This window comes from Erpetoichthys calabaricus, chromosome 16 (assembly GCF_900747795.2).
Source record: "Erpetoichthys calabaricus chromosome 16, fErpCal1.3, whole genome shotgun sequence".
NCBI classification, from domain to species: Eukaryota; Metazoa; Chordata; class Cladistia; order Polypteriformes; family Polypteridae; genus Erpetoichthys; species Erpetoichthys calabaricus.
Genome location: NC_041409.2, coordinates 3,124,374 through 3,136,756, shown reverse-complemented (window position 1 = coordinate 3,136,756; position 12,383 = coordinate 3,124,374). Strand labels below are relative to the sequence as shown.

The 12,383-nt window shown below is 40.4% G+C and overlaps 1 protein-coding gene across 1 annotated transcript in view; it reads left to right on the top strand.

The window, feature by feature from the left end:
• The window catches only part of LOC114666589 (protein unc-79 homolog), a 223,515-nt gene that overhangs the window by 141,047 nt on the left and 70,085 nt on the right, over positions 1-12,383 (top strand). Inside the window, exons 29-31 of the mRNA XM_028821501.2 lie at positions 3,433-3,615; positions 7,229-7,391; positions 12,004-12,153. Coding sequence (XP_028677334.1) covers positions 3,433-3,615; positions 7,229-7,391; positions 12,004-12,153 — 496 coding nt within the window. The remainder of the gene's footprint in view (positions 1-3,432; positions 3,616-7,228; positions 7,392-12,003; positions 12,154-12,383) is intronic.

Here is a 12,383-nt window from a genome sequence, read left to right as displayed (position 1 = left end):
ATTTTCTGAAAAAAGTCATAACAGGTGATGAAATGTGGGGCGTTCAGCCCCTGTGGAATATTTTTTTCTTCCCGATGATGATTTCAAGCGATAGAAAATCCACTACGTGAGATTCCACCAAACGAGGTTTGATGAGAAACGAAGTATCCCAGGTAGTCCGTTGGGAACTGTGCAAAAATAGAAGAGGGGACATACTTTGAAGGAAACAAGTCTGATTAAGTTGTAAGCATAATAATGATTTTTTTTTTTTAAATAACAGTTTAATTCGTTTTTGGACAAACTTTATAAGCATTAATTTTTTGATTTGCTTAAACATTTTTGTTGCATTTGGTAGACTATTTTTAAAATTTCCTCATGGCTTACTTTTTTGCCAAGTTGAGTTGAGATTTTACTGTGATATTCACCAGTTTCACATGAGATTTCCAGCCAGGGCATGGCGTGTGATGTCATTATGTAGTTGGTATTGGAGATGACAGCCCAGTATTCTAACTGTCCGAGTTTACGGATAAGTAAAATTATCAAACAAGATATCAAACATTTACATTACTAGTTACAGCTTTAACGGAAAACATCCTTGGCAGCTTCAGATATCAGAAAATGTAGTTTGCTATTTCCCTCCAAAGAAAGGTAGCAGAATACATTTTAAATTATTTGATACCTCTTGCCATAGAAGTACCCTCTGCGTTCGTCGGGCCCCACTCTTTGTTATCCTCATGAGTCTGAACTTCTCTTGCCTGACGCTTCCCCACTCGATCGTCTTCTTTTCAAACTCAATGTCATTTCAAGACATCTCACGCGCCTCCTGCCCATTTGCTGACTACCAACAATAGTAGATACTGTATGATCCCGTTACCCACTGTAAAAACATCTTTTGTATTCTTCCTATTTTTGAAGGTGACATGGATTGTACCTCTTTATTGTTTAGTGATTGAGTGTTGATGGGTAATTTGCGTTCCTCCTACGCCTTTTCTCGGTGTCCACACTTGCCTCAGCCTCTGTTGACGAGTGCTACCTCTCTCAATCACTGAGCCACCAGAACCAACCTGAAAAATCAGATCAAAACCAAATTGACCTGTAAGTTTGATCAAAGGGACCAGATACATATACACACACAGATTAGCATTTTATTATATCGTAGAAAGGTGCAGAGCCACAGCTAAGAGAGAACATAGCTTTAATTCAAAATAAGACATTTGTGTTTAGCAATGACCGTTGTCACACTTGTGTGTCACCTTCAGTGCTTTTCTGAGGAACTCAATACCTTGCCGAAATGAGAGGGAGAACTGTTTGTCAACACTATTGTAACCTTTTGTTTTCCTCACATTGGCGAGAAGGGCCCAATAAGGGCAATTAAGGCAGAGATGCCCCACCCCTTCCAGCCTAGACATTCCTGAAAGGTGACATCACTTTTTGGACCAGAGCAACAACCTGGCACAGAGCTCATCCAAAGCCCCACCCAAGCTTTAGAGAGCCATTTCAAGGCTGATTTTTAAGTTGGTTGCCTTTATTTGATTTGCTGCAAACCTCAAGCGCCTATCATAATTATTTTTTGTTTTGTGCATTAAATGGGATGGTCAGGTTGGTGCCCCAAATTTTTCTGTGGGGATCTGCCAAATCTGTTTCATAGGTCACACAACAGCCAAGTCATTTGGAAAAGCAGGAATTGACCTCATGCAGTAATGTTTTTTTCCTGGACAATTGTGTAGAACATGTTCAAGAGTTCCAGTGTCCTCTTAATATTTTTAACATCTTTAATACTTACCAACCCCTGTGCCTGTGTTACGCGCTAACCTCTTTGTGGTTCTGCCACTCGCGTATGGGGATGCGGATCTACAATTTAAGCAGATTTTTATTTTCACGGGAATTGTTACATACACATAATAGAAGTATTTTACATTACAGCGAGTAATTAACCATATTAAAAAATAGTAAAATGTTATAATTTGAAAGTAAATTATGTTTCATGTTGCGTTAGAGGAGTTTGTTGTGTAATACGATTTTGTTCTGTTTGGCTTTGAAATTAACACGTAAATACTTTTTAAACTTACACTTTTACTGTAAAACTTCAGTAAAAACAAATTTTTTAATTACATTTTCATCAATATCGCATTGAATTTTGATTGTGTTTGGACTTTTATCGTGAAAATGCAACGTATAACTGCCCGTGATTAAATTTCGTTTCTTTCTTTCTATTAAACAAAATTACTTTTTCGAATGTTTGGCTCTGAGATTTGTAAATTGTCTTTGCAAAATCTATTCTAACGGGAAATGGCATATCAAGATCTCCTTTGTTGTCTAATGTTATCTGCGAAAGGTGTACTACATTACCTTTCTTGGATACATCCTTCTTTCTACAGTAATTCGTGCGGTGGAAGACCAGATGGTGTTAACGGTTGTAGATATTCTTTGGGATATTGTAATTTGATGTTTTCATCTTCCACACGATCACCACCAACTGTTTCAGCAGTCTATTGATACGCATTTAAGCAATTTGTCATGTAACCGATCAAAATTTTTGGCGTTAATTCGTTTGACTTCATCGTTTCTTGGTGCTAGGATTGCCTGTGTACTCATTTTTACTGTTAATAACCCTTCGTGATGAAATTCTTCAGTAAGATTTGGACATAATACATCTTCTTTAATTGGGAACTTAAAGTGAGGAAAATGTAAAAATTTATAAGAGCTGAGAGCGCAGGAACTGTGTCTGACAAAATCATTCACACGAGTGAGAGGTGAGAAGGCCATGTGTGTGGTTGAAAATGGTTGAGAGGAGGGCAGGACTTGAAAAAATCTCGTGGCAAAAGTCTTGTCACGCGGAACTTGAAAAAATCTCTTGAAAAAAGTCTTGTCTCACCCCAGGATTTTTTTTTATATAATAGAGAAATATGACTGACATCTTTGTCCAAGGCAACTTAGGACATTTGAGATAAAACTGATTTCAATTCTTTTGTTTTTCCAATTGGTGAAGAAGCAGGTGAAATGACTTGCTCATAGTCACACAGGTGTTAGCAGTGGGATTTAAACTCACAACATCAGGGAACAAAGACTGAAGCCTTAACCACTACACCTCACTGTCTTTTAATAAAAAAGCTACAAATATTGTATACATAAAAACACTTAGTTCTTCAGATACACCTGTTGCCTGTTGTCTAACAAAATTTCCCGGGCAATGTGGGCAACACAATTAGTGAGCTTATTAAGAAAGGTCAACTGCCATCCACGTCGGCAAGAGAGGCTGCGGGTTTGTCAGGGCACTTGTGTGTTCCTTCTGTGTTTTCTATTTTATAAAGGCAACATGTTTGTCCCTTAGGCCTTTTTGGTGTTATTCTGGGTGGAGAGTGCCTCGTCCTATCCTAACATGTAATGTACTGTTGGGGCACATCCAATGCAACTCTGTAACTTAAAGAGTTAAAGAGAGATTTTATGTTTCAGGTGATGGATTACAACATAAACCTGGGAAAGCATCTCCTACCTCTGGTGGTGCAAGTCCTGAAGTACTGCACCTGCCCCCAGCTTCGCCATTACTTTCAGCAGCCGCCGCGCTGTTCCCTCTGGTCTCTACGGCCGCACATCCGGCAGATGTGGCTCAAGACTTTACTGGTGATCCTTTACAAGGTAAGGACTATTATTGGTCCTCAGAGGTTTGCCTGCTTACACGTCAGGTGCAACTGGGGCACCCATGTGATAAAAATGCACAATATGGATGGATTTAGAGGTTAGAAAGTATCCTGAGCATTCATCCTTCAGTAAAATCAATGCAAACTGTTCTTTTTAATGACCAGCCATGTTGCCTTCAGCACCTTTCCATTGCATTTTTGTGTCATTGTACCTTTTGACACTGATTGGTGTGATGGATGGCCGGCTAAATATTCCGGCCCACACCTCCAGGCCGCCAGGTAGAGCCCTCCCAACAGCATGGAGGTTCCCCGAATTCCAGCAGGGCCTTATGGACCTTGTAGTTTGTATACACAGCCCTGCTGGATACCATGGGGACCACCAGGAGCCGCTGTAGGGAGGCTTGGGGAGTGCTATGTGCCCTATAACCTGGAAGTACGTCCTGGTCACGTGAACAGGAGAAACGACGTGCTTCTGGGTTGACGAAAGGAGCTTTTATCTGACCCGGAAGTGTTCACGGTCACATGGACAGAAGAGAGAAACGCTTCCGGGTCATGGACTATATAAAGGACTCTGGGAGACCAAAACACTGAGCTGAGCTGGGAGGAAGGGTGGCTAAGTGTCTGGAAGAGGAGGATTGAGTATTGTGTATTTAATAATTGATTATCGAGTATTGTATAGTGTTTATGAGTAGTGTGGAGTGGAGGGTGCTTAGTGCACGTAATTATTATAAAATAAATAATAATTGTACATTTACCTGGTGTTTGGCGTGGTACCTGAGGGTTCAAGGGAGCTCTTGCGCCCCCTACTGCTACATTGGTCATTTGATTACATTCAGTTTCTGCTCGATGAATGCATCTTGATCTCAAATTAAAATGTAATTCACTCAGAGCTGCTGTTAAGTGAAACTCAATATGTGTACTTTGCTTTTAGTTATGAGACACAATGTCATGATCAGGGATGAATTTTAGGGTCTTATGGCCTTTATGTATGTTAGGCACCATTTTATATCATCATCTTTAGGATCATGTTTCTAGGGCATGACAGGATTAAAGGTCAAAGTTTGCACCAGGCTTTATTTGATCTGCAGATACAGGCTTTAAACACTAAAAGAAACTCTCTTTCTTTGCTAGTGACTTGCCTGATTTTTGACTTCGCTTCTTGCCTCAAGTCTGGGTTTTGGTGGCTTTGTTTATATTTTATCTGTTTTGTTGTGCCTTTTGCACGCATCTCCTGATTTGTCTCAAAAAATTAGCCATTAGCTTCATGCCGACCCAAGACACGTGATCAATGGACAAAATGCAGTCAGCTTTTGTATTGCATTTTGAATCGACGTGAAAATTGAGTGCCGTAGTGAAAAGCAGTCAAGTTGACTTTTTGATGTGCTTTTAATTACATCACAGTAAAGCTGCGCCAAAATTAAATGCACCATGTACATATGAATTACATTGCAACGTAGCTAACACGTTAGATCACATTTAATTTTAGTTCGAATAGTCATCTGCACAAGGGTGTTACACTATGCTATCGTTTCCTATTACAACAAAATATTGATCATAGCAGCAGGAGACTTTGTAGAGTGTTAAATGGGTGTGCGACTCTTCAGATCAAGGAGGGCACCCAGTCTTCAGCATTTTTTATATGGGCACCAAAGATAGCAGCTCACCTGATCATCGCCGAGGAGGATGAAGCTGGCATGGGAACCGAATTTCTAAGTGAGATCAGAGCAAGTGACATTATGCAGACTTTAGAGCAGTGTTTCCCAACCTCGGTCCTGGGGACCCACTGTGGCTGCAGGTTTTTGTTCCAACCAGATTCCTTATTGGTGACAACACCTGATAGCACTGATCTCATTTAATTAGCTGGTATTATTGTTCTTTTATTCTACAGGGTGGGCCATTTATATGGATACACCTTAATAAAATGGGAATGGTTGGTGATATTAACTTCCTGTTTGTGGCACATTAGTATATGTGAGGGGGGAAACTTTTCAAGATGGGTGGTGACCATGGTGGCCATTTTGAAGTCGGACATTTTGGATCCAACTTTTGTTTTTTCAATAGGAAGAGGGTCATGTGACACATCAACCTTATTGGGAATTTCACAAGAAAAACAATGGTGTGCTTGGTTTTAACGTAACTTTATTCTTTCATGAGTTATTTACAAGTTTCTGACCACTTATAAAATGTGTTCAATGTGTCAGGTCCGAGCATTCCTAGATGAACAGTTTCCTGGAAAGTGGATTGGTCGTCGTCGGCCAGTTGAATGGCCCCCAAGGTCTCCCGATCTGACCCCCTTAGACTTTTATCTTTGGGGTCATCTGAAGGCAATTGTCTATGCTGTGAAGATACGAGATGTGCAGCACCTGAAACTACGGATACTGGAAGCCTGTGCTAGCATTTCTCCTGCGGTGTTGCTATCAGTGTGTGAAGAGTGGGAGAAGAGGGTTGCATTGACAATCCAACACAATGGGCAGCACATTGAACACATTTTATAAGTGGTCAGAAACTTGTAAATAACTCATGAAAGAATAAAGTTACGTTAAAACCAAGCACACCATTGTTTTTCTTGTGAAATTCCCAATAAGGTTGATGTGTCACATGACCCTCTTCCTATTGAAAAAACAAAAGTTGGATCCAAAATGGCCGACTTCAAAATGGCCACCATGGTCACCACCCATCTTGAAAAGTTTCCCCCCTCACATATACTAATGTGCCACAAACAGGAAGTTAATATCACCAACCATTCCCATTTTATTAAGGTGTATCCATATAAATGGCCCACCCTGTACATTTAGAAAAGCACAGCAGCATGATTTTTACATTTATAAGACATTTAGAAATAATTTTGCTTTTGCTATAGATTGAAATGCTTAACTCTCGTTTGTTGATTTCATTATATTTTGCCCTTTCTCTGTGCAGTTTTCCCCCTTTGTTGTATCTTATTAATGACGATTAAAAATGAGCAGAGCAGACACGCAGGCAAACAACACTAAATAATCAAAGGCTGCAACTACTTTAGCACCAGACCCACTAATTAGTAAATAATGGATTAATTAAACAATTTGAACACCTAGAAAAGTAGAATGAAAATCAAGATGAAAATATTGTTAAAAAGAAAAAAATACATTATTCCCATATAACTGCTTGGTACATTTTAATATATATATTTTTTTTTTGCCAAACTTAGTTTTCTAATTTCTATATTGTTCCCAAAACACAGAACTTGGGAAATAACACATCACTTAATTAGCCCAGGAGTCCAATTAAATACAGACGCTGGTTGGAACAAAAACCTGCAGCAACAGGGGGCCACAGGACCGAGGTTGAGAAACACTGCTTTAGAAGAATTTCCGTCAGTCAGTAAGACATACTGCACCACTGACATACAAGCCATTGTGAAATGAATTTGAATGTACAGGTCCAGGTATGTCACTTGCTTTCTGGAATATCACGTTTTTTAAATCGGTGCTTTCAGGTTTCGTCAGACACAACAGAGATGAATGCTTCTCGCATGCTATTCTGCTTTTCTTTTCTTCCACTCATTACTCTTTGATGTCTCTGTCAGCTCCTATCTGCTCTTCTTCACTTCTGTTTTTGCTTTCCTTTCACAGTACCACTATAGAGAAGCAGATATCAGTAAGATTGTGCTTCATCTGATCCACATTACCATCAACACCCTGAATGCTCAGTACCATAGCTGTAAGCCTCATGCCACAGCCGGACCCCTTTATAGTGACAACAGCAATGCCAGTCGCTACAGTGAGAAGGAAAAAGGTAAGTGAGTCTTCTTCACTGATCCACAGCCCCAACACACTTATCTGCAGCAGCATCTACGCTATAGATTTACTGTAAATACCATTGTGTTTCTTCTCATACACTCCATCTCTAGTTTAATGGATGACAACCAGCTTCACACAGGGTAGCTGCTTGACTCCAAATCTTTTTCTGTACTAAGTGACACAAGGCAGCAGCAGTGAAGAACAATTGAATATGTTATCCTCTGCAATGTAGAAAAGGATTTTATGAAAGGAGCAAGAGATAGAGACATTGTCAAAATAACAAGCCAGGTTCAAAATACCAAAAAGCCTTGTTGATCTTCAGTCAATCCTCAAAGTTCAAGAATATGAAGCAGATAATTAAAAAGCCAGTAAGCATTGAAATAAAAGTAATAACACGAAAAAACAGTTTTGTTTATCCAATCTTAGATAAAGTGAGTTTGTCCTGTGGCAGGAATGACAGGTCGCGGAAATGCCAAAAGTTGGTACGCCAACCGATTGGGTTGTCCCATTTAATTGAACAAAGTTGAACAGAAACACGCCTCTTGGTAGCCCTTGAGTGAAATAATAACAAGAGTAAGCGACTCTTAGCCATGGAATTTAGGGTCATTTACTGGAGCTCCGTCCTGGGGGTCACTTCTAATCGCAAAAGCCATCTCCTTGTGGACATCCGGGCTTCTCATAACAGACAAACTAGAAGCGGGGTGGGTAAGTGGCCTCACTAGTTGGTTTATCGAAGTGTTGGGGAGAGAAGGAGAAAAGAATATTAGCAACAGCACCCCCTCTCGCCCTGGTGAGTTGTTACATATGTTGGTCAAGCCCATGAGGAGATCCTCCGACACACATGCGTGAAAGTAACATGCTGATTAAAATACCATTAAGCATTTTGACAATCAGATGTTGCACTCTCCAAGAGACTTGGGGGAGAATCGCCATAGTGGTTTGAAAGCTTCAAATAATGAAATATGACTGCACCTATTCAAAAACAAAATGGTGTCATAAAATACACAAAAAGAAACTTATTTAAAGAAATATAATAATAAATAAACCTCAGAAATGAATTGTAAGGGCTAAAAATTCTGCAAAACATGTAAATAACATCTGTGAAGACTCCAGGAAAAGAATAATAAATTAACAAAAAATCATAAATCCTGACGGATTGGAATCGGGAAGCAGACTCGTAACCAGGAAGGCAGGGATCGCATAAACAAGCTCAGGGCATGAAACCAACACCGAAAGTCAAACGCATAATCAGAGGCTGTAGTACTCAGAGTACTGGGTATCAAGTAGAAGCACTCAAAGAGACTCAAACACTAAGTCTTGGATGGGTTGTTGTATCCGCAAACTTGGACATCTAGGCAGTGCACGGTGCCAACCTTTATACCAATGTGGTATTGATGTCACATGTCACACACTCCTGGTCATCCTGCCTAGCATCAGTCCGGTAACCATGTGACATAAGAGTTCCAAGATGACAGTGCCCATAACAAAAACAAAATGGCCACAAAGAAACATTTGTTTGCATTCAACATCATCAAAACATCTTTAAGTAGAAAGCCAGTATGACCACTTGATTCTGTGGCCTCCAAAAACCATAAATGTTTTTTTTGAGACCAAAGAAAGAGTATAAAAAATGTAAAAGAAATTACAGCTCGTAACTATTTCCTTCACTCTCCACAGTCTCCTGCATCTATAGACCCAAGCTTTTCCTGTCATCTGGCAGGACCACTAGCCATGTCTTCTTTAATCTCCCTGTTGGTTTTATCCCCTCCTCCTCCATCTTTGAGTTCCCCTTCACACAATCATCCCCTTCCTTTAGCTCAAGATGCCCCAAACCACCTTAGAGTGTTTCTCCTCCACACCTTGCCATTTCCCACAATTCACACTCGAGTATGTGGCTGGTGCACAGTGTCCTCCTTGAGCGGTTTTTCTTCTCAAAAGAAGAAAGGGCAGGCCACAGTCTTTTCAAAGGACTGAGGGAGTGAGCGTGTTGTGCTAGCAAGCTTATGAGGATGACTTTTGGAGCAACAAGAAGAAAAAATGTAGTCAAGAATGAAAATAAAGTTCAAAATCTGGAAGTCAACCACACTTTTATCAACACCAAGATGACAGACTAATATTTCAGGCACGAATACAAAAACAAAAAGGACCTCAGAATTAGAAACTTGTTTTAAATCCACAAACTCGGATAGAGAAGTGAGCCCAGAGATGACCTATCACATCGTTAGCTAAAGGTCACAATCTCTGAGAACACACCCCCTGACGACACAAGAGCTGCACTAACAGCAGGACGACAAAATAGTGCCAATCGTGAATAATTCAAAACGGGACAAAATATTTAAAAGAAACAAAAGTAAGTGAGTGAAACCAGTTTCTCAGTTAAATTTGGACTTGTTGTGCCATTGCCTTGTCCTTTACTTTTTCCACATCAATGGGGCGCAAACTTTTGTTTCATCGCTGGCTTTTCTTAACACAGAGTTTTAGAGTGGTCCTCACAAGGTAGTGATAAGACCCAATGTTTGCATCTCACTGCACCCGCACATCCTGCAATGTTGAAAACAAATATAGTCAATCTCATTTCGCGTGATGCCATCAGGTGATCGCATTGTTTTCTTGTGGATGGTATTGTGTTGGAAGTAGGCATTGCCGATAAACAAGTTGTTTGTGCCGGAGAACATCAGTAGGCTTTTGCGGTTATCTGTGTCTCCAAGCTGTGTGGTCCCATCACGTGTTCCTGTCCTTTGGTATTGCCATCAATTTGCAGGTTCATGTCACCAATGAGTAGGACTTGATCCTGACTTGGGATATCTGTCAAGACATCCTGAAGTTGATCATAGAACATGTCCTTTTCTGCATCATCGGTGTCTTTGGTTGGCGCATAAACTTGAATGATGGTCATCTTCGTATGCCTCAGCTTGAGCCATGCTGAAACGATGCACTCATTGACAGGTTTCCATCCAATTAAGTGCATTGGCTGCCTCTTTACTCAGAACCATGCCAACACCACAAATGTCTTGCTGGTTGTTGCCAACCGATCGTCTTCCTTTCACTAATCACTTTCCACTTCTCATCCATTGCAAATTCACTAATGCCCAAGATGTCCAGTCAGTAGGTATCCATAACTGGTAATAGCCGCGCTAGATTTCCACACTGATATAGAGTTAGTACATTCCACGTTCCAATTTAGGTGAATGTCTTGGCGCTTGGTGTTGATTGCTCAGGTGGGTTTCTTCCTGTGCCATCGTCAAGTGGTCATTGTTTTTGTACTAATCATGATTCCGTAGATGACAATCATTTCTTGCTATTTCTGTAGCAATGGGGTTTTTACAGGGAAGGGCTTGTGGCCCTGTGCCCAACCCTCCTCTTTTTGCAACTGGGCTTGGGACCATCCATGGTGGAGTTAACTTCTAGAGCACAACACAAAAAACATTTTGAGTAGTATTCTGTAAAAAATGGCAAGGAGAAAATACAAAAAAATAAAATTAACAATTCAGTCATAACACAATGTGGTTGAGATAGCAAAATGGCATCACAGAACATACAAAAGCGTTGCGTTAATTAAAAATCACTGTGTTGTAAGGAAATTCTAAGTGGGAGTTGTTGATAAAATTCTTTAAGAAGCTCAGGAAAAAAATGTTGTGAACTAGGAGTCCCAAGCACTGCTAATAATGCCCACTAGAGGGGGATATCACCCTCAAACCCTGGCTAGTAATAAAGGCAAGCACCAAATCTTTATAAAATAAAAGAGTTATTCTTGAGAAAAAGGTATTCCAATCACAGTAAAGCTCTCTTGGAGCACAAAGACAAAATGGAATTGCCTGAAGCATGAAGGCAACCCAAATCTAACAAGTCCAAATACAGAGTCGAAAAGCAAGGTCTAAAATAATTGTAAATAATTGAAAAAAATCACAAAAAACACTGGTAAACTCACCAACTCCGTAGCCAATTCACCATGAACTGCCAGGAGCTGTGGGAGATCCTCCAGATTTAAAGGGCGGAGGGCAGTTCCTGGCGGTGATTGGCAGATGGCCCCGCCTCTTAAGAAACCACCCACAAAACCCATGGAACACAGCAAAGGCAGCTTACATGCAAACACAAAACTAAAAATAATGAGTGATGTACAGTACATAATCAACAGAAATCAAAGAAACATAAATGAAGAAAACAGACATCACACATGATATCTGAACCCCAGCCAAGGGAGAAACCCTGGCTGAGTCATGACATAAATGATCTAAGGGGACATCCATTTTTCAGTTTGAACACATCGCTTTGTTTTGCTTCTCCTTTTCATGGTAATTTGAGCTTCAAGATTTAAGGATGTTCTTGATGTCCGCTTGTAAAGTTGAGCTGTCACCAAGCTGCCTTAGTGAGTTACCCTAAGTAGATAAATATCAAAGCACCTACATGTCCTCCCAGTTTCACAGATGCTCCAATTCTTACACTTGTAGGCCACACAGGTTTACACTCAAGCTGCATTATTGCTGGTCCTCTTCTGATTTAGGGGAAAAAAAATCAAATAAATAGCAGGTGCAGCGATAGGACCCCCTTGTGAGCTCAGAACCCGAGAACAGAGCCTACAGTGATTCAATGTCTTTTGTTTTTCCCAGAAGAAGACAGCGTCTTTGATGAATCTGACATTCATGACACCCCTACTGGAGTCAGCAACAAAGAGTCGCAGACCTTTTTCGCCAGACTCAAGAGAATTGGTGGGAATAAATCGGTGAAGTATCAGCCTGTGGACACGAATGCCCAGAAAAGTAAGACTTCTCTTTTAAGTGCATTTTCAAAATGTTTGTAACATGTTTTTGTTATTTTACACATCACTTTCATAGCCAAGTTGGAAAATCAGAGACAGAATTGCATGGAAAAGTTCTGCTGGGTCGGCTTCTTCTGTTGATGACGACTCTCTGCTTAGTATTGAAAAAGTGCCCAGAGCATTGGCAACTGGGCAGCCCACTGAAGCCGCTTTATACTTTCATTAGGCTCT